Source organism: Oenanthe melanoleuca, chromosome 8 (genome assembly GCF_029582105.1).
Source record: "Oenanthe melanoleuca isolate GR-GAL-2019-014 chromosome 8, OMel1.0, whole genome shotgun sequence".
NCBI classification, from domain to species: Eukaryota; Metazoa; Chordata; class Aves; order Passeriformes; family Muscicapidae; genus Oenanthe; species Oenanthe melanoleuca.
The window spans coordinates 14,362,863-14,383,100 of NC_079342.1; the positions used below are offsets into that span (position 1 = coordinate 14,362,863).

At 37.1% G+C, this 20,238-nt stretch overlaps 1 protein-coding gene across 9 annotated transcripts in view; it reads right to left on the reverse strand.

The window, feature by feature from the left end:
- The window catches only part of ADGRL2 (adhesion G protein-coupled receptor L2), a 174,625-nt gene that overhangs the window by 15,171 nt on the left and 139,216 nt on the right, over positions 1-20,238 (reverse strand). For 7 of the 9 annotated variants that reach the window (XM_056497451.1, XM_056497452.1, XM_056497450.1 and 4 more), the window contains 9 exons: positions 19,502-19,687; positions 17,848-17,886; positions 14,782-14,965; positions 12,803-12,925; positions 12,339-12,544; positions 11,104-11,277; positions 9,909-10,118; positions 8,722-8,942; positions 7,390-7,456 (listed from right to left, as the gene is read on the reverse strand). In XM_056497451.1, the coding sequence (XP_056353426.1) occupies positions 7,390-7,456; positions 8,722-8,942; positions 9,909-10,118; positions 11,104-11,277; positions 12,339-12,544; positions 12,803-12,925; positions 14,782-14,965; positions 17,848-17,886; positions 19,502-19,687 (1,410 nt within the window). The remainder of the gene's footprint in view (positions 1-7,389; positions 7,457-8,721; positions 8,943-9,908; positions 10,119-11,103; positions 11,278-12,338; positions 12,545-12,802; positions 12,926-14,781; positions 14,966-17,847; positions 17,887-19,501; positions 19,688-20,238) is intronic. The other 2 variants (XM_056497453.1, XM_056497457.1) reach the window with 1 other exon arrangement.

Below are 20,238 nucleotides of genomic sequence, written 5' to 3' on the forward strand. Positions count from 1 at the left end.
AAAGGAAAGGAAACACAAAGATGTAGCAAATGCATCAAACTTAACAGTGCCATAGACATATGCTGGTGGTGCACCCTCCTGCTGCCCTTTCCCTTTGTAGTCTGAATTCTGTTGAAGCAAGACTGTGAGTGCCACTTGAAGGACTGTGGAATCTTATTCTTGTTGTGTCATTTATATAGGTAACACCAGGGAAGATTCTGAAGGAAATTTTTTATCATTCTCTTCTTGTGAAAGAGAATCACAGATACCAAAGTTACTGTGTGCCTTTCTCCTATCGATTTCAAAGCCTGTGAAAAGCACAGGCAAGCCAAATACAAGGATGCCTGCAGAATACAGGCTAAAAAGTGGCATCCAATTAATTTTAGTAATTAGTTTGTGCTGTCCTACATCACAGAAAAGTCGGGCAAAGTTATATCTTCGAAATGAGTAAAAGCCATGTCCTTTCACATCCTTGTCTGCTACTATAATGGTCCACATGAAGTGGCTGGACCAAAACCTAAGAGAAGAATGGAAGAATATGCTTGGACATCCTTATAACACATAGATAGAGAACCCCATTCATATAATCTTCCATATATCTATATATCTATATATCTATATATCTATATATCTATATATCTATATATCTATATCTATATCTATATCTATATCTATATCTATATCTATATCTATATCTATATCTATATCTAATATATATATATATATAATGGAGCATGATTATACCCAGTCTTCCAATTTGGGCAGCACTTAGTTTGAGACAGCTTCAAAATCTTCACTATTTTTGTAACACTGGAGATACCAGTTCATGCTAGATGTGTTCTGCAGCTGTGCCTCAATGGTCAGAAATGTTACTGAAATAAAGAGCTGGTCTTAATCTTGAAAAGATGAGCATTTTGAAGACCCTGATCAGTCTGTTATAAGAAGACGTATTATAGAAATAATTTCTACTGCTACAGGAAATCATGCAATCGCTCCTGCTGCTGTCTCAAAATCAGGATGGGCAGCACGAACTACAATGCACTTCTCAACACCAGAAAAGTGACTGGCAACTTTTGATCTTATCAAGCAAAGTATAACATTTTTACAATTGTATGTTGAGATTAATAGAAAAAGGTGTTTGTGACACAAATAACGAAAATAAGCTTTTATGATTGATTTCTGTTTGTGTTTCAAGAACTGGCTGAAAATACTTAACCTTTAAGCTGTGTATGTGCATGGTGTAGGTTAAGCATATTTCCATTGCTGCAAAATATAATAGAAGTGTCAATAATTCATGATCTTGGTGATTATGTTTTATGATTCTTAAAGGAAATGACTAACCAGATGAGAAAAACCTTTTCATTATATCATTGTGATCTCTTCCTCTTATCTAGGCTTCCACTGTATGGCATACCTGGATTAGAAAACAAGTTGCTTCTCCCCCTGGCAGCACCAGACAGGACAAGGGCTCTGGAACTGACCTGACCCTCAGCCTCATGTCTTTGCACACAGATTTTATTTTTCTCTATTTGAAAAAGTTTCTTGCACGGTTTGGTAGCTGATATAACATGAACTTCTTCAGCCTGCTTGAAAAATGCAACCTCAATTTGCTTTTTGTGAAAACAAACAGATGAAGAGCTGACACATACTCTGTGTCAATCCCAACACATACATCAACTCTGGCTGCAACCTATGCATCTGGGAGTGCACAATCCAGCTCAGAATAGTATTTACAGCACAGCTGGAAGCTAATCCTTGCCTAAGTAGTTACCCTGGAGTATCCTGTATTGTACTGGCATCATCATTCTTGGATCAAAAACTCATAGATATGGCTTAGCCCATAAATAACTGCCTTATGAAGCAAGAGGGTTTTATCCTCTGATTCTTTGTACAACTGAAGTGCTGGTTTGCCACACGAAAAATAAAAACTTGCATTCACATACTAAGGTTCCTTTGGTGACATGTGAGCAGACATGGCCTTACCCCAGAGCCTGGGCCAAGCTCCATGGTATTAAACAGATTTTCTGTAGGTGCTCAGCTCTGTCTGGGTATATGTCCTTGCTACACCAGGGAACAACTGCACAAAGCAGTTTCTTAAGTGATATTTTAATTGTTATTTAGATCCACAAAACCAGCCCACAGAAATAATAATGCCGCATCACTGCAGCTGAAAAAGTCTTCCAAGAAAAAGGGAAAATACTGTACTTTGAAGACAAAGTAACTATGACAACTGAGCATATGATACTTGTTTCTCCATCACTGACAAATATTGCATCGTTTCAGTTTCAGCAGTCAAAAGACCACGGTTTGCCACTTGTTCAAACATGCTGGCATCTCTGTTACACATTATATCATCATAAAAACCCCATTTCACTTGTTTACAGACACTGCAACCAAACCTTTCTATAGATTTGCTTTTGGCTCCCTAACTGCTTTTCATCTAGAAATTGATTGTTTTGGAGGAACTCATGAGTTAAAGACATTTGAGCATTCTGCCTTTTTATTTTTTCTTTTTTTTCTCATGAAAAACACTAAGCAGTGAGGGGAGAGAACTTGCTGGAAAAAAATTGCTTTTATAAGGCATAGCTGAATTACTTTTCTTGGTGAGAAATATGTAGGGGAGGAGAAGAAAACACAGTCAGGACTTCTGTATTCATTTGTACAAGCAAAGCTTTTTCAGCTCTCAGCAATGTGGTCTGGCCCAGAGCTGAGGCTATTCTGAGAAGAAGGCTTGACCACAGATCTCCTGAAGCTCCTTTCAACCTGAATTTTTTCTATGAGGACTGAACTGCTACTGATCTAAGCAAATGTATTTGTAGATGTTTTCCAAGCTCTACAGATGGCCTGAGCAGGACACCTTTCTTTAAGAAAATGTCCATCACAAGCAAGCAGTACTCTGAGGTCATACAAAGGCCCTCAGGAATGGCAAGAGAGACTTTTGAGAGCAATCTTCTAAGAAAAAAAATGGGCCTCTGATGATGGTGGCATTCTCATCACTTCATGAAACATAAATGGTCATAAATGGCTGGACCTCATCCTGACAACTGTGCTGCATCCATCCCAAATGAGCCAAAATCTGCAGCTGAACAGTATCCCTCTTCTTCAATGCTAATAAAAAATATAAATACATTGTGCAAACACACACACAGATGTACAATGTATACATCTCAAACAGTCCTAAAATTACACCCTTAATCAAGTCTTTAAAATCTCTTTCATGCTGTGTGTCTGCAAATCAGACCAACACTCTTTAGAAGGCTAAAAATAAAAAATTAAAAGTCTGGTCAGGCATCAGGTTTGGATTTGAAGATTTTGCTGTGATACCAAAGAGTGACAAAACATACAGCTACAGAAGCTGGAGCTATAATATGAGATCTTTTAAAACATTAGCTGCTAATAGTAAGCAAAAATTTGAATTGACAGTATTTAATTTATGTTTATAGTTGATTCTAATCTATTTTCTAAAGCTTACTGTCTACTGGGAGAGATGGCATACTGATAGAGAACTAGCTTAATATATACCCTGACTTTAGAATTTTATGTAAAGTAAAAAAAGAAAACTAGAGTATTCTAGTTCCTTGTCATCTCTTAATATAACAAGTGTAATTGGATAGAACACAGTGAAAGACAATTGATATATATTAAAAAATAAAAAGTTACTACTTTAAAATATAAAATATGAATAATTTTTATGATTATTAGGAAGTGCAGTGCCCTGGAAGGTCATGCTTCTTTCACAGGCAACACACTTATGGTCATATCTCATTTGGATATCAGAAGGAACTGGACATGAAAGAATGGTGCAAGTAGGAAATTTGTCCTTCTGGTCCCTGAAATATATGTAATTTTGAGAGAGAGAATGTGTCCAACTTAACTTTTTTAAAAAGTGGGTGTACTAACCTGCACAGAAAACTAATCAATTGGAATTAGCTGCAGGTACAATGCATTAGTAGCAGAATAAAGTTAGATTTTGCAAAAATTATGATAAATTTCCCCTAACTAATAGATAAATACCACTTATCAAGTGTCTACTATAGAAAGATAAACATGTATTATTTATAAAAAAAAGTTTATAAATACAATCCATTTTCACATGTGAAGCTAAGTTATGTGTACATCTGTACATCCACTGACTTAGGTAAGCAATAATTCAACCTGGGTGAGAACATTTGGCACATTCTATGTTAATGAAATGGGGCATCTTAGTAATTTTTGCTTAGACACCCATTGGTATACGTGGGCTCTATCTGCAGGCTGGGAGAAGCAAACTGCAACAGTTTTGGCTAAATTAAACCAACGCCACCCATTCCTTGGGCATGAATGAAATGGATCTCCACAGCAGTCAAAGTGCTCAGGCTTTTCTGCCCACAGATTACAGAAGTGCACTGTTTGTTTTATGGCCATGAACCTGCTCAATGGAATCACGTCTGCCTTGAGCTTAGCAGCTTAAAATTCATTCCACACAGGCTGCAGTGCTGACATGGATACGATAAGACAGAGGAACAGAAACACCACTCTGAAGTAACCTAGCTGAACTGCACATGTTCTGACCCTTTTTGAACTCCCCGGAGCTTTTGTTACCTGGCAAATGCAGCTCTAAAACTGCTCTTGTATCTCCAGATCTTTGCTCTTAGCCATGCAGAAGCCTGTTTCTCCCTGGGACTGGCAGTGAGAGAGGTGCTCTCTGAAGGCTTCTAAATGAGTGTGCACACTGAACTCTTACTGAACTGAATTAATTATTAAAGATGCAGATGGAGCTGTCCAAATGATAAGAACAGCTCCTGACGTACCATGATCCAAGCTTTCATTAAACCATTTCAGGCATACTAATGGTTTCCCACCCCTCATTACTTACATGCTCTTTTCTCATAGATATAATAACCCTGGTGCCCAAAGGCATGACAGGCTACAGAAACAATGAAGTTAAAAAGTTCCTCAGAAGATGCACTGAGGAACTTCATACTTCCCCCTCATACTTCCCATTCTCATTTCGTGTGAAAATGTGCACAGACATAAGTAAAAATGCTTATTAATTCAGAGAAAAAAATCCCTTTAAATTAAAATAGATAACAATACTGACAAAAAAAGAGTTCATGTGCACTACTATTAAACTGAGAAACAGAAGTGATTTGAGCAACATGTTGAGAACCTTACTGAGGCAAAATTCTCACATGCTACTGACACTAAGTAAGCTACACTACAAATACAGCTCTTTGGTTACTGTGCACATGACATATTCTTTTTCAGCCACTACACTTCTCACACTTCTTCCTCTGGTTTCTCTTGCTTTCTCAGCTGGGACGATTAGAGGGCAAAGCAATTGCCAGAGAAGAATTACTCCCAGGAACTGTGCTGTGATTGCTACCTGCTGTTTCATATTTTTCAAGTTGGGAATACTGCTCCCAAAAGCCTTTTGCGTCTCAGTCTAAATGATTTGCTGGAGGATAATAATGTCACGGCCAGTAAATAATAGTGAACTATGTCTGTACATGGTCAATATGATTAAATGTCCTTCACCTCCATTCTCACTCTGACCTGGTTATAAGGAAGTGAAAAAGCCATCAGCAAAGCCCAAGGCTTCCCATGTGAAATGTTATTTTAGAAGAAGGGAAAGAAATATAGGTGACTTAGCAAAATAGCCTAGTAACAATAAAATAAGGAAGGAGTCAAAAACAAAAAACAAAATTATCACCACAAACCAGACTTGAGATGACTTAACTATTGTACCATGAAACGCAGAACAATTTCCAGAATAATATCAACAACTGCATGAAACAACTTCCTGTTGAAAAATAGTCTATCACGTTGAGCACACTATATTTCTAAGATTTTCAATTGTTATTGTAGGTTTAATTAAAAAAAGAATCCCCATCAGTCATAGATATGATTTAATTTGAATGTATTTAGAATGAACTTTGTACAATTATTATGGTCTACTCCTAAATCTTACAAACACTGTAATTTTTCTACGTCATACACATATAAATTTTGGCATCTATGCACATGCCTTTGAAAATGTGCAAACGAATTCTAACAGCTTCTACAGTGCACAACTATCTTTTCTTAAGTGACCGCTCAATGCTTCAAATAGTTTTTGATAAATAGAGTAAATCAAACCAAAACATTGGCCAGGCAAATTTTTTTAGTAGAAATTTCCATAATCAGAGTATCAGTTTGTACTACAAGTACAAAAGTGCTGAAATAATATGTCTGGCACACAGACCTAAAAAAGTCAAAGAAATTTCAAAAGTACGCCTGATGCATGTGCTTCACACTGAAAAATATTTCTGAATATGGAAAAATACAATTCCTGAATTTGGAAATGCAAGTGAACTGAAATTCTGTTAACATTTCACAACTCTGCTACTGTGAAAGGGCAGGAAAACATGCAACTATTTAAGATTTCAAAAGCAAGATAACAAATTAAATCATCCCTCCAAACTAAATCTTTCAACAATTATGAGAAAAGGCCTCTATGTACATAGACAGCCTTCTACAATATTTCCCAAGTAAAGTCAACTTTAAATATACAGAGCTATCAGAGAAAACCAAGGTGAGTCAAAATGCACATCTTGCATTCACTGTGCTCACAAATTCCTCCACTGTGTAGTGTTGGTATTGTTAGTGTGAAATAAATGAGAGAAGTTCTCTCCCTGGGTTGACACCTGACTACTTTTTACCTGGAAGTGCTCAGAGAACTGGCAATTGATGCATGAATGCAATATTCTGTGTTGAGGGGACACTGAGGCACCCAGCTGTGGGTGCACAGATTGGTGCAGGCACACAGTGACTTCAGCAATGAATGTGCACAGGCTTTCTACTGGTTACAAAACAGCCCCTTATTTATACTAAGACAGAAGATCTTCTGTGTCTGACAGGCACTACATGTAACACAAATGCACACAGGAGTAGGCATGGAAAAAGGTGCATATGCAAATACACATACAAATACTGTGTAAGTGTAATGGAACATAGAATTTACTTAATTATCCAATGCATTAGAATACCCTTTTCAAATAATTATGTTGGATAATTAGCAGTTAAATTCTAAAATGAGTACAGTAGAGACTCAATTGAAAGCAATAATAATGGTTCCCTTTAAAAAAGCCCTGTGTTTAGTACTTCATTGATCTTTCATATGACTACACATGTCAATATGACCTTCAGAATTCAAGCCATTAGGAAAAAATGGCCATGCTGAAGTGCCACCACAGCTTTGACAAGTAATCATTTGGTCAGCACTCTTTAAAGATTTCTACATATCTATATAACCATTAGTCACATTACAAATTGTTTATAAGCATTTTCATGGAATGTCTTGTGAATAAGGATGGCATTGAATGAAATTTTAAAACTTTTTAATCTGCTATGAGGCCATGTAAATACAAAGGAAAAAAACAAAGTTCTTACCAGAATAATAAAGGTAACAGGTCCAATGAAACTCCAGATAAAATAGTTATCTACATGCAGCCAGCAGCTATTATGGAAGAAAGAGAATGAAAAGTGAAAAGCTGCATTAGCACCTCAGTCCAATGAATGGAAAGTGCAAAAATGCTTCTTAGAGGTAACACTTTGACAGTAAACAATGATGAACATTGCACAAGCACCACTTATTCCATGGACAATTCCTAACCTGAAACTCTGCTAATGAACTCTGTGCAATAACATGAGTGAACCTGAAACTACATCATCAGGAATAACTATCATAAGGAGAAACAAAACCAAAACAAGCTCTCCTTTCAGTCAAAAGGTTTGGTGGCAGGTGCTATCATGGACCAATGAAACTAGCATCAGTAAATAATTTTTGCAGGCTTCCCATGTGATCTTCAAAGTCTGCTTTTAACTGATATGTGCTCACACCTGAGGAATATGAGACAGAAAATGTTCAGATGCCACGTTTTGCTGAATAACAATATGGTATAAATAAAATGCCCCAGCTGGGAGTTGAAATGTAGAGAAAGAATACATAAGATACCAGACTAAATGACGTATAAACCTATTAGGGCCAACTTCACTTAGCAATTCATTTTTCATACAGCCCAGTTCCCTGCTGAATTCTCTTATTTGTCTTTCATCAGTAGCAAAATCAAGCAGCTTTCCTGTAGTCAACAGTATCTTTCCATTCTGTAACTAATTTCATCAAAGGACAAAATAAACACTACTGAAAGGCATATTCATGCCTCCAGCAACTCAAATCCTCAGAAATGTTTCCTGTCTACCTTCTGTCACTTCCTATATACATCTGTATTTTTGTAAATAAAAGACAGTGGCTAATTTTAATCCCACTCTACTTGCCTGATATTATCAAAATAAAACATTTAGGTTGTAATATTGTACGGTCATAGTTCAGGATATGAGTTAGCTAGAGGGACAGCTGAACAAAGAGATCTAATGAAGCATTAGCTTAAAACTGGATGGCTAGGATTGTCAGGTACTTTAAGCTGAGAAATTTTGCTTAATATACATCTGAGGACAAAAAGTTATTTACTTTTTCAATTTGTTTCAGGTCAATCTTTTGTGTTAAAAGAAAGACCATAATTTAGAATTGGTCTCTCTAGAGTACAAATCCCCTGAACCTAGAGAATTACAAAAGACTTGATTGTAATTTGTGCACAGCATTGCCATTCTCTTACCAATAAAGCTTTCAGATGGTATTTTAGTCTGTCAGGGACCCTCTGACAGCTAATAGGCTTTAAAAAATTATTCACTTGAAAAACACTCAGGTCACTTGCAATTACTTACGCTTTCTCTGTTCCGTAGCTCTTATAGTCAATAGCTGCTGAGACACCAACTACTGTAGCAGGGAAGAGGTAGCCAGCAACATAATAGTACTTCTTTCTAGAATATTCACTTTCAAATACTTCTACTAACATTAGATAAAGCTGCACTCCTTCTAGACACATCCAGGCAAAGGCTGCCAGGAAGAAAAAGTGTAAGAGACCTGCAAAAACCGGACATGCAATCTGCAAAGAAAGAGAGAGATGGAAATGTAAACCACAAAACCTTCACAAAATCGTTGCCTCTCCAACTGAACAGTGTGCAATAGGACAGCAAATAGTTCTATTAGAAACCTTTCAAAAATTCAGGAGCATCTTCCCTACCTAAAAACATACTCTGTACATTTAAAAACACTAATATGTGCTCAGTAGCTACAGAAAGTGAATTAGCTGAACAGTGTGAAAAAGGTAAGAAAATTGCACCCTCGTCTCCCAGTCATCAATGTCAGAGTGGATTTCTCAATTTTATAAGCAACTTTTTAATTTTGAAGCTGATATGGTTTTAGGACTTACAGTTTAGATCATCCTAGATGTGAACAGTTGGTTCTCTATGCATAATGTGATACTACATATTTAAAATTATGAAGTGTCTGCCCTGCAATTTTTGTCTGCTGTAATATGGAAATTTCTACTGTTGTAACAGAAATCAGTCTGAATTTTCTCCCCATTGGCCAAATTCTGGATGAAACTATGCTAGATTATTAGTTTCAACCCAATGAATCATGTCAGAATTAATTTTACCACTACTACCAAAATACCTGCTTAAAAGTTAAGTGTAAAAAATGTGTATATAGAAAAGGCTTTGTACTAATATATATAAAAATATAGTCAATATCTGTTAAGACATTTGAATATATATAGAAAACATATACATGTTCCTAATAGTCAACATTCAATTTCATCTCCTCTTTCAAAAGTCTAACCACCTGCTTCGTTAATAGTCAGTGTTACTCAACTGAAAATGAAAAGCATATTTTGGATGGATGTAAATACTGTGTATGAATATATCTATCTTATTTTCATGCTGAGCTTTTATTTCAGCCTTGCTGTGTTAGAGTGCTGGAAACTTGTCAGTGTTGTCATGTTTCAATTCAAATCCATTTCAAACAGTCATTTCAGAGAACAAGATCAGGACACAGAGAGGAAACTTACCTTGTACTCTGTCTTATCGATGCCTATTAGGAAAATGAACTCAGCAATGAATAGGTTGATACAAAGGTTCTTGTGAATAGTGTTACGATCACTTTGCAGGCCACGGAAAAAACAGAATGTGAAGATGCAGATGGCCAGGCAAACAAGAGAGATGACAATTCCCACCCAGGTGATGACAGTGAGGAGCAATTCGTGCACTCCATCTTTGTACTAGAAATAACCAAGAATGGAGAAAATTAATATGACTCTTTATGAGTATAAACAAAAACCTATTTTCACAGGTATCCAGAAAAGTTACTTGTTCATTACATGAGATGGGCAAAATGTACTCAGTAATTTCTCAGTCTCAGGTCAGCTTCCCAAAAGAGGAAGATCACAGAAAGTAGAAGAGGAGCAGGTCTGTGAGAAAAATATGACTATTTTATTCAGATTTACTTTTCCTATGGCTCACTGCAGACTGGTTGGAAATACGAACAGAGAAACATAACATTTTTAAGGTACCACTAGGCCCTCATGAAAGGACAGAGGAGAGCTTTTCCTTGGACTTCCTATGAGGGTACATGTTCTTTCCCACAGACCTACAACTCTACAGCACAGAAGAAAGCAATGTTTTACTGATCAGGACAAATATACTGCACATGGCTTCAATCTCATGTTTAGCTAAAGGAGATTCCTTGCTTCAATTCTTTGCAGCCACCTTGTCAAATACAATGGCTTTAAGAGAAGTCCCATATCCCTACAAATATTGAATACTCTGGGCCCCCTAACATGCAGGAAAGTGCTTTAAATAGACAACAAAATTTCTGACTATGAAAAGGTGTTTAAACAATCAGTATGGAAGTTCTTGACCTTCCTGACCAAGGAGAGTTGGCCCTTGGGCTTCCAGGGAGCAGCCTGCACAGCTGTCTCAACAGACACTCCATCTGTACTGAGGGAGAGTCTATAAAATTGTTGTAAGGTTGGTCAGTAAATTTAAAATATGGCTTGCAGAAAACCCTTGTCCTTTCTTGTTTTCTCTTCCCTTGCAACTTTATGGATGAAGAAGAAAAGTGCTGAAGAAAGCAAATTGCTTTGGAAAGAGTAGGTAGAATCTATAAATACTAAAGAAACTCCAACAATTTTGGAACTTGCTAAAAATTTAAAGCTAAGTTCTTTAAGTTGTTCCCTGCTGATGGGTGGAAACATTGTTACCTACCACAATCTCCCGACGAGCCATGAGAATTGCAAAGTTGGTGAGGTGACTGCAAGCACACGTTGTATGAGTTTTATTTGTGTCAAGCAGTTTGCAGCCTTGAGTTGACCAGTATCCCATCATAGTCCTCTCTGAGTAGTTCCAGAAGGAACAATTTGCATTGAAATAATTTTCAGGCTGGGAGATAAAAGGATAACATAAAATGAGGATTTTACACACTAAGATGGCAAAAACAACTGTTTAATATGTGTAAAGAGCAATTTAGATTAAACTTTGCCTGTTTTGGACAATAAAGTTTTTCATCGGCAAAACTACGGACTATGTTGCACAAGAAGACATCTAGTTTAAAAGGGACTTTATAGTCTGAAGCACTCTGAAGTGTAGTCTCAATTTCTGTAGACCCAATTTTAAACAATCACAATTTTTATGCATGGATGGTACATTATAGCTATTTTACCTTTCTGGAAAGTTAGGACTGTGAATTTATTCTGGAGATACTTTCTCCTGCAATTGACAATATGAAAATAGGATCTTTTTACTTTGATTCTCACCTTTGGTCAGGCCAAAGTCAAGTGAACAGATATCACAAAAAAGTTCACTCCTCAATGCTTATCTACTTTAATGAAAAGCAATCCAACCAGATTTATAAAAGCAGACAAACTAAAGGAAAATCTAACCACATTTTCCCTATCACAGTAATGATTGCTTACTTTCCCCATGTGAGACATGGAAAGAGAAAGGGCCAAACTTAAGAGCAAAGTAACATCAAATAAAATATCACAAAGAAAATATACATAAATTCAAAGTATAACAAACTAAGATACCATGCTTTATTCTTTGCTGAATAAATGCAATTTGAACAATTTGATTAAGCTTCCATAATTTGGTACAAAATTATTGTAAAAAGATAAAGTGTCAATAAAACTTACATCAAACCATCAAGAATCTTAACAGTTATTTTCTATCCTTCTACTAAGGTAAGAGTTAATTTTCAGTTAGAAACAAATTAGTCATTTACATTTTCATGTTGATTACTGAATTAGCTTTCATTAAGGCTACACTTAAGTTCTAATAATCACTGAACCAGGCTCATTTAATTTTATGTTCATAGACTTAACTCGCGTCTCTGACCTAGCCCAACATTTAAAATTCAAATGGAAAAAAAGGTTGTTTTTCCGCGTTGCTTTTCTCTCTTGCTGATTTTGTGACCTTGCCATTAATTCATTAGCACAACTCACATCGATGTGCTCCAGTGTGAAGTGCACGGGGTCAGTCAGGTACACCCGGCTCGACTCCTTGTTGATGGAGGCGGCGATGACGTGGGAGTTGACGGCGATGGTGCTGTTCTGCCCCGCCAAGTCACCGCCCAGCTTTATGGTTGCATTTTCAGTACTGAGGAAACGACCCAAACTTTTGTAAATAATGAAAACCAGCTTGGCTAGTCCTACAAAACAAAAAGAAAAGCCCATCGTCACGCCACAGATGTCTACAGAAAGACAGCGACCTGTGCGCTAATGACAAGCGTCAGTAAACTGAGAGGTATTTTCAGGCCATGGATTTGAAGAGAAAATGGCCAGGTACTCATGTTCATCAAGAAAAAGCCACAGAGCAGCTTTGTGGTGCTTTGTTTCGATGTTTTAACTAGGTAAGGTAGGTTTTATAGGAGTTAATGGAGCTCCACTGTTCCGTGCCCAAGGCTCACCGTTCCTGCTGTTCTGTTTCATGGTTCGTGCTGAGAGCTGAATCCAGTTGCCTCCTTTACCAGCCTGAGGAAATCGCAAGTCCTGCACCTGGCCCTCAGTAGAAAGCACTGCAACATCCAAAACTAAACAGACCAGAGGAAAAAAAGTGTTAAAAAAGGAGAATGCAGAGAAAGTCTCTTGGCCAGATTACAATATGCCAGATGACAATTTTTCCCCCCATTCTTCATTTAGTTTACTCACACTGTAAATCTGCTGTAAGGCAGATTTGTACTGCATGCTTCAATCACCCAGACTTAGCTTAACTAAATCTAGTGCACACTGCTAAAATGACAGCACTTTAGTAGTGATAACATGACATCAAACCTTGTTCAAATTTCTGCCCACAAAGCATCCATTTAAAGATACTACACACATATTGCAAAAAATGTTAGTTTTGAAGATCTTAATGTCTATGCAGTATCCTCTGCTGACAAATTTAGAACTTTAAGTATTGATTCAGATATAAAGAGTTTTTTAAACAGTCAGCAAAGCATACCTAAGTATACTCATGCCATGTATTTAGCTAAATCAGTATATGTAGCTGAAAATTATGTCATTTTTTTCCCCCACATCTAATTCTGTATACTTACATAAACCATTTTATTAGTTCTGCTAATAAACATTTAAATTGAAAAAGCAGATGCCACTCAGCTGCACTTAAGTATTACTTTTATAACACATTGTATATGGGGAAACTTTCATGGGACTACCACTGAATGCTGGATTTCCTTGGATAGATAGAATCGTACAGGTGAGAGTGGACAACTGGTTGACAAAATCTGTGCTATATTAAACCAGTCTAGCAACAACTCTGAACTATAGACTGACAAAAGGTATGAAATTAGGAAATCACTTCTCCAAGCCTTATGTGCACTATTCAGTCTTGCATGGCATCAGGAAAGTGTTATTATGACATGAAGACAGCTTATCACAAGGAGTAATATTCAGTGTCTACTCATCTCCATGGAACTGCTTGTGTACACCCAAAGGCAGATCTGTGATTCTACCCACATTCCTTCAAAACAACTGGTGCAGTTCCTTTGATAACAGACTGTGAGACTTTTCCCCATCCTTTCCCAGTATCTTCCTACTCAATTAAAACTAGGCTGAATCATCTTCTACAGCTACAAATTTGCAGACACTGAAACGTGAAAAGTCTCATTTCTGCAGTCTATTCCAAGTCTCTATCTTGGTACCTTGCATATTAGCAGACTTTCAGGTTCCTTGTACCTCTCTGAGACTACATTAATCTCTGTAATAAAGAATTTTAATTTTATGCATAGCAATGATTTTTTGCTTTAACACATCCTGAGCAACAATATTTGCACATCTCTAATACCAAACCCCTTCATTTCTCTGTCACCACTTAAATTCTAAATTAGGCTCCAACTATCTCCAGCTATTTTGCAGTCTCTGGAGCATAGCTATTCTGCATTATGGGAGATGTAGTTCACTGAACACATTTTTACCTGAAGGCAGTCATGTTTAATATAAACATTTGGCCTATGCTGAGTGCCTAAAATATTTAACTGGCACAGTACATTGAAAAAAAAGTAATTTAAATTCATTAGGTATAGTTTAACAGAAAAGTATTTTCTGCAGCTCTACAGAAAGCAGTTACCTCAAAAAATCCATACTCTGCCTTTTAAGCACTCTTCATATCCATGCGTTCAGCTAATGATTTTGCAGTGATAAATCAAATTTGAAGCATCAACTATTTTCCATTTTATAATGTACTAATGGCACTAAATAAGTAGGCTAATTTCAAAGAACCAAACAAGAAAAGTGTGTTTTCCCTGCTTTGGAACACTCACCTTTCCATCAAACATTGCACAGCTTAGCCTTCAGAAAGTATGTTGCTTTCTGGAGTACTTTTTCCTCCTTTTCTATAAAGCAATATACAGCACTTTAACTTATGCTTGAAAAGAAGTTTACTTACCAATATTTTCTGTGGGCATTGAGACTCTACTTGGTTCTACAAGATTATCAGCCAAGACAAAAGCTCCTTCTTCCAATGTATCAAGTAACATTGTGGCTGCGTGGGCTTGCTCTGAAGAATTCATGTCCTTCCAGGACTCCAGAGCTTCAGGCCTGAGCAAGTTGTCCACTGTATCCACAACTGCCTGCATTCATTAGAAAACTATCATTAGGTCTGAAGCCCTAGGCAGCTGGGGAAAATTCCCAGTGTTATTTGGCGACAATTATAATACTTAACTGTCAGAATGATTTACTGTGACTTAATGGCACAAGAACACTAGATTCAACATTACACTATTTTCCATCTGCTTGTTGGATTAGCATGAATAGAAGCGCAGCTAGCCACTAGCATTGTGTGGTGTCTAAGCAGTAAACATGCAAATTTGACTTGCTTTGTATCAGATATAAGCATAGTATTATTATTGTGCTGAAAAATGTAAAAATAAATGCCAGAAGTCTTGCCTGAAGCTTTCATCTTAATGTCAAAATGTATAACTTATATTTAAAAATACTAATGCCAAAATTAGTACTCTGCAGTTTAGGCTAAAATGACATTAATACTCCTCTGGAAACTGAGCCCCACTAGTGCAGCCATGGCACTATAAACTACTTGTCTATGACAAACAGACCTTCTTTATTACAGGAGGCATGAAATGAAGCTGACTCAGAGGATATAAATTAGCTCTGGCCACTCTCACTCCCCCTCCTGTTCCTGTACCTGTTCATAGATACTTAGAAGGATTACCAACTCCCATTCCTGCACAAAGGTCAGTCAGAAAAGGAAATCAATAGAGCAAACAAGATGTCCACTGACCGTTCTTGTTATCAGTGATGGCAAAATTGTAAAGCTGAATAAATGCTGCTATTTTTAAAAGTTTTACTTGTAACAACTCTACCATCACGCTTTAAGGTTCACCGAGTTGCATATAAGGTAATAATAAATAAAGAAGAAGAGTAATTCAGTGACATGATTACATTATTTTACAAAATAATCCAATCAGAGTAATCAGGTAATCAATTGAAGGCAGGCTTTTACATTAATGCATAACGTTGCTGTGCACTGAGTGTGCTGTGCATTGAGTACACCAGGCACTGCTGCAACACCCTGTTTACTCTGTCCCATTTACCTATTCCTAATGTGTCATTAAGCATATATATAATTTGTTTGATCAATTTAAAAGCATTGGAAATGGAAACAGAACACATTATACAAACAGAAAGATGTCATTCTGGAGTACTATATTGTGCAAACAAACGAATGGGAAAACTTGGTCATGGCTATTGTCAGAGCAAGATTAATTAGCCTAATCCATTTTAATATCCTCTTTCTGTCTGCATTGTGAGCCACCACGACCTTCCTGGCAGGTGGAAGATACCTCGAAGTGGCATTAAAGCCTTTTTTCTTTCTCTAATGGGAGACAGAATAGTCAAAATGCTCACACTGATACTGCTGCAGCCATTAACTAGAGTGGAACAGAAATTGGTCTGCAGAGGCCAGATTCATTAGTCACTAAGAAATACAGATTGGAGCCTCTAATCTGAGGTACAAATGAATTCTCTGTCACAAAGTGGGAACTTGCTTCATTTGCATAGTGTAAGTCAGCTTTTGATTTGTAATTTCAAGAGGTTTATTAGTCTTATCTAAGCAAAGAAGCCCATTTGAGACCTACAGAAAATGACACCAGTTGGAAATTAAGGTTCTGCTCTGGCTTCTCATGTATTGCCATATAGCACTGACAATATGCATTCATTGATATCATATGCTTTTTGTTTATTATGGGATAACCTAACTCTGCATTTTCTTGTGGAAAATCATCACCTGCCCAGTCATATTTCTGAAGGGCTTCTCCTCTCAGACAGAGGCAAATAGGTGGGAAAAACCCCACAGCCCCTGTGACAACATGGCTCTTGGAGCAGTCCTGTTACTGTTCTTCTCACCATCCTATTTACTAATAAAAAGGAAGCAGAAAAACCCACTCTGCCCAAACCACATCTGCTGGATTACCCTTTACTATTAAAGAATATTTTCTAATAAAAACCTCTTACAATTATTATTACTTGAGAAATTAATTTCTCTCCAGATCTTTGTCTTTTTTGGTCCAACTTCTGTATAACTGGACATCTCCCATCCACTTTCAGGGCTTTAGGATAAAAGACAGAAGTGCCATGTACAGAGAAATCTCTTTTCAGTAAGAGTCTGAATTTTTTTATGATGTTGTAAAGTATTTCAAAATTCCTTTCAGAAACAATTCTTACATTTCATCTCAGAGGGTACAAGTAAAAATCAGGATTTTAACAGAAGTTTTGAAAAAAAGTGCAATAAAATCTTTCAGAGCCAGACATGTCTGTTGTAGGACTGTTTTTTCCCCTTCATAGGGGTGAGGTGGCATTCCTGGCATTGGAAAGGAGCTAGCCACTACAGGCAACCTTTCTACAGCTGATGAAAGGAACTGGAAATCAGGTAGCAATGTGTTACAAGCCTTCTATACAGCCTGGTTAATGGGACATGTGGCAGATATTTTACTAGTAAAGTTAGAGAAATGTTTGTCTTTGCATTGTATCCTCAAGTCACTGAATTGTAACAATTCTTAAAACTGTAAGAAAGAGTGATGTCACTAGGCATAAGAATACACACAAAGAAAGCTACATAATATACATTTTTCTTGCAAGCAAATTAACTCTAAACAGTCTTTGATATTAATTCTACCAAGGTGAACTCATTTCTTTGAGCTGCAAGCTTCTTCCCCCTACCCAAAATTTTATTACAAGAGAGATATTACTTCCAATTCAGATAATAATCCCTTCTGCTCTTTGAGTTTTGAACAAGTTAAGGTACAAGAGGTATGAAGTTTGTTTGTTTGTTTTTTCTGAGTGTTATACCTGTGCAAAGCCAACATTTGTAAAGTTGATATGGGGCACAATACACATTTATCAAAGACTGAAATACATAGGATCATGCAGCAAGATGATAAAGCGTGGCAGGCTGCTGAAGCAGGGAGAAAGCAGGGTGACAGCACAGGAGATATACCTTAAGGTAAGCCCTGCACGTCTTCTCTCGTTTTTGGAGCTTTTTAATAAGGAGAAAGAAAATCAGAAGTTAGAAAGATTCTGGAAAACTTCAGAAAGAGAAAAAAAAATACTCTGGTGTTTATAATCCTGATTTTGAATGATAGCCTGGACATTGATCTAGTTTCTGTCCATGATGACTACAAAAGGACATCACACAGGAAACCTTTTTTCCCAACTGTGGTTTAAGCCCAGCTGGCAACCAAGCACCACACAGCCACTTGCTCATTTGCTCACCAGCAGGACTGGGGAAAGAATCACAAGGGCAAAACTGAGAAAATCCATGAGTTGAGATAAACACAGTTCAATAGGTAAAACAAAAGCCATGCATGAAAATAAAATGAACCAGGGGATTAATTCACTGCTTCCCATGGGTAGGCAGGTGTTCAGCCACTCCCAGCAAAGCCAAGCCAAGTAACATGTAAGGGTTACTTGGGAAGACAAACACCATAACTTCAAAGTCCCCCACTCCTTCCTAATTCCCATCAGCTTTATATGCTGAATATGATGTCACATGGTTTGGAAAACCCCTTTGGTCAGCTGGGCTCAGAGCTTTGTCCCCTCCCAAATTCCCATGTCAATGCAGCAGCATGAAAAGAAGAAAATGCTGTGAAAGTGCTGCTCAGCATTACAAAAACATCTTTATATTATCAAAGATATGGAAGATATATTTCAGCACAAAACTAAAATATAGCCCCCTACCAGCCACTGTGAAGAAAATTAACTCTACCCCAGCCAAAAGCAGCACAGCAACCTTTACTCAGGTGTCTAGATATCTTTTGCCCAAATGGTGGGATTTGTATGAAAAGGTCAAAGGGAAAAATCTGTGTGTGGGCACTTGATCTGTCTCTGGGAAAATTATTTTAAGGGCATCTAGGGACTGCAAATAAACTATTGCCAAAAAAACAGAGAAGTGCATGGATCTCTCTCCAAAGGAGGATGAAAAAATATTTCATTTGTGGCTTGCTGACTAGGTTCATGCAAGGAAGAGGCTGAGAAATACAGCATTTCCTCTGAGAAAAAGAGGAAAGGCAATAACACTGTAATTTGTATTTAAACCACAAAGACACATTTTCTCTGAAATGTTTCTTGGAACATGTTTCCAGAGAAAACATTAATTCACATTTCAGATATGTGTAGTAAGGCATTTTTATAAAGATCAATTATAAGTCATGTTGGTGTCTTTAGAAGTCTAAGAATGTGCTATTATTCTGCAGGAAGTTGGATTAAAATAAAACCCAGCACCTATGCAGAACTCCACTGATTTTATTACATGTTCAGGGTTAAAAGAATCACTGGATAAACATGCTGATTTGTTACAGAATTTCTGAGAGCTAATACTCATTTCCCTCACACTAGTTATAATGCTTTCCAGATTTTAATATGGGACACAGCTATTATTTTAGGACCAGTCAGCTATTGAATTATATCTTACTCCCTAAAGAAGGTAATTACAACTTTCTGCTGTGTATTTACTGCTGTTTTCTCTCATATGCTTATTCCAGAACTATACACATGCAGGAACAAAGTACAGATTAATATTTCTGAAAGGGAAAAAATTACCAAACCCAAGAGCAATTGTTATCCAGCAGGAGGAGGTGATGGGAGGTGTGTACCTTGTTATAACTCCTTCCAGCAGAGTCTTTTTCACTGGGCCTCAGTTCCTGAAGCTGAGCATCCAAAATGTCCACGAGCTGTTCCATCAGCCTCACTGATGAGCTAACATCTCCAGCAAAGACTGGTCCTTTGGTGTGTTTAGCCAGTTCATTGGCCAGACTAGCAGCATTTTCTCCACTTCTGATCTGAAATGACAGTTTATATTATCTCAGCAGGGTCCCTTGTTCTGCTTGCGGCTCCTAATTCCAATTCCCCATGTACCTTTGTTGTGGCGAAATAACCATTTGCACATACATTGAAATCTGTAACTAATTGAGACCAATAACATTCTCTTTATCTCAGAAGATTAAAGGTTCTTAGATCCGTGACACACAAAAGCAGTTCTTCACAGCCATCAAAACCCAGAAATCTGAGTGGGACTTTTGGGCTCGATCTTCTATTCATCCTCACTTTTATTTTACTGCCATTATCAGACAGTAAAAAACCTGTTTGTTCATACCAGTGCTTGAGGCATTTGAAAGTCAAGTAGCCTTGTACTGACAACAAATTATCCAGTTTTCATAAACTTTGTAAATCTCAGTAGGGAAGGAAAACACAGAAAATAGTTCTGTGGTATAATCATACTGTTATCAATGCACTCAGACAAAAATCTATTTATTACAGGGTAAGTTTTACTGAACAAAAAAACCCCTTACTGTATACCACAAGTTTTGCTGTGTGTTGTACAGCATTTTAT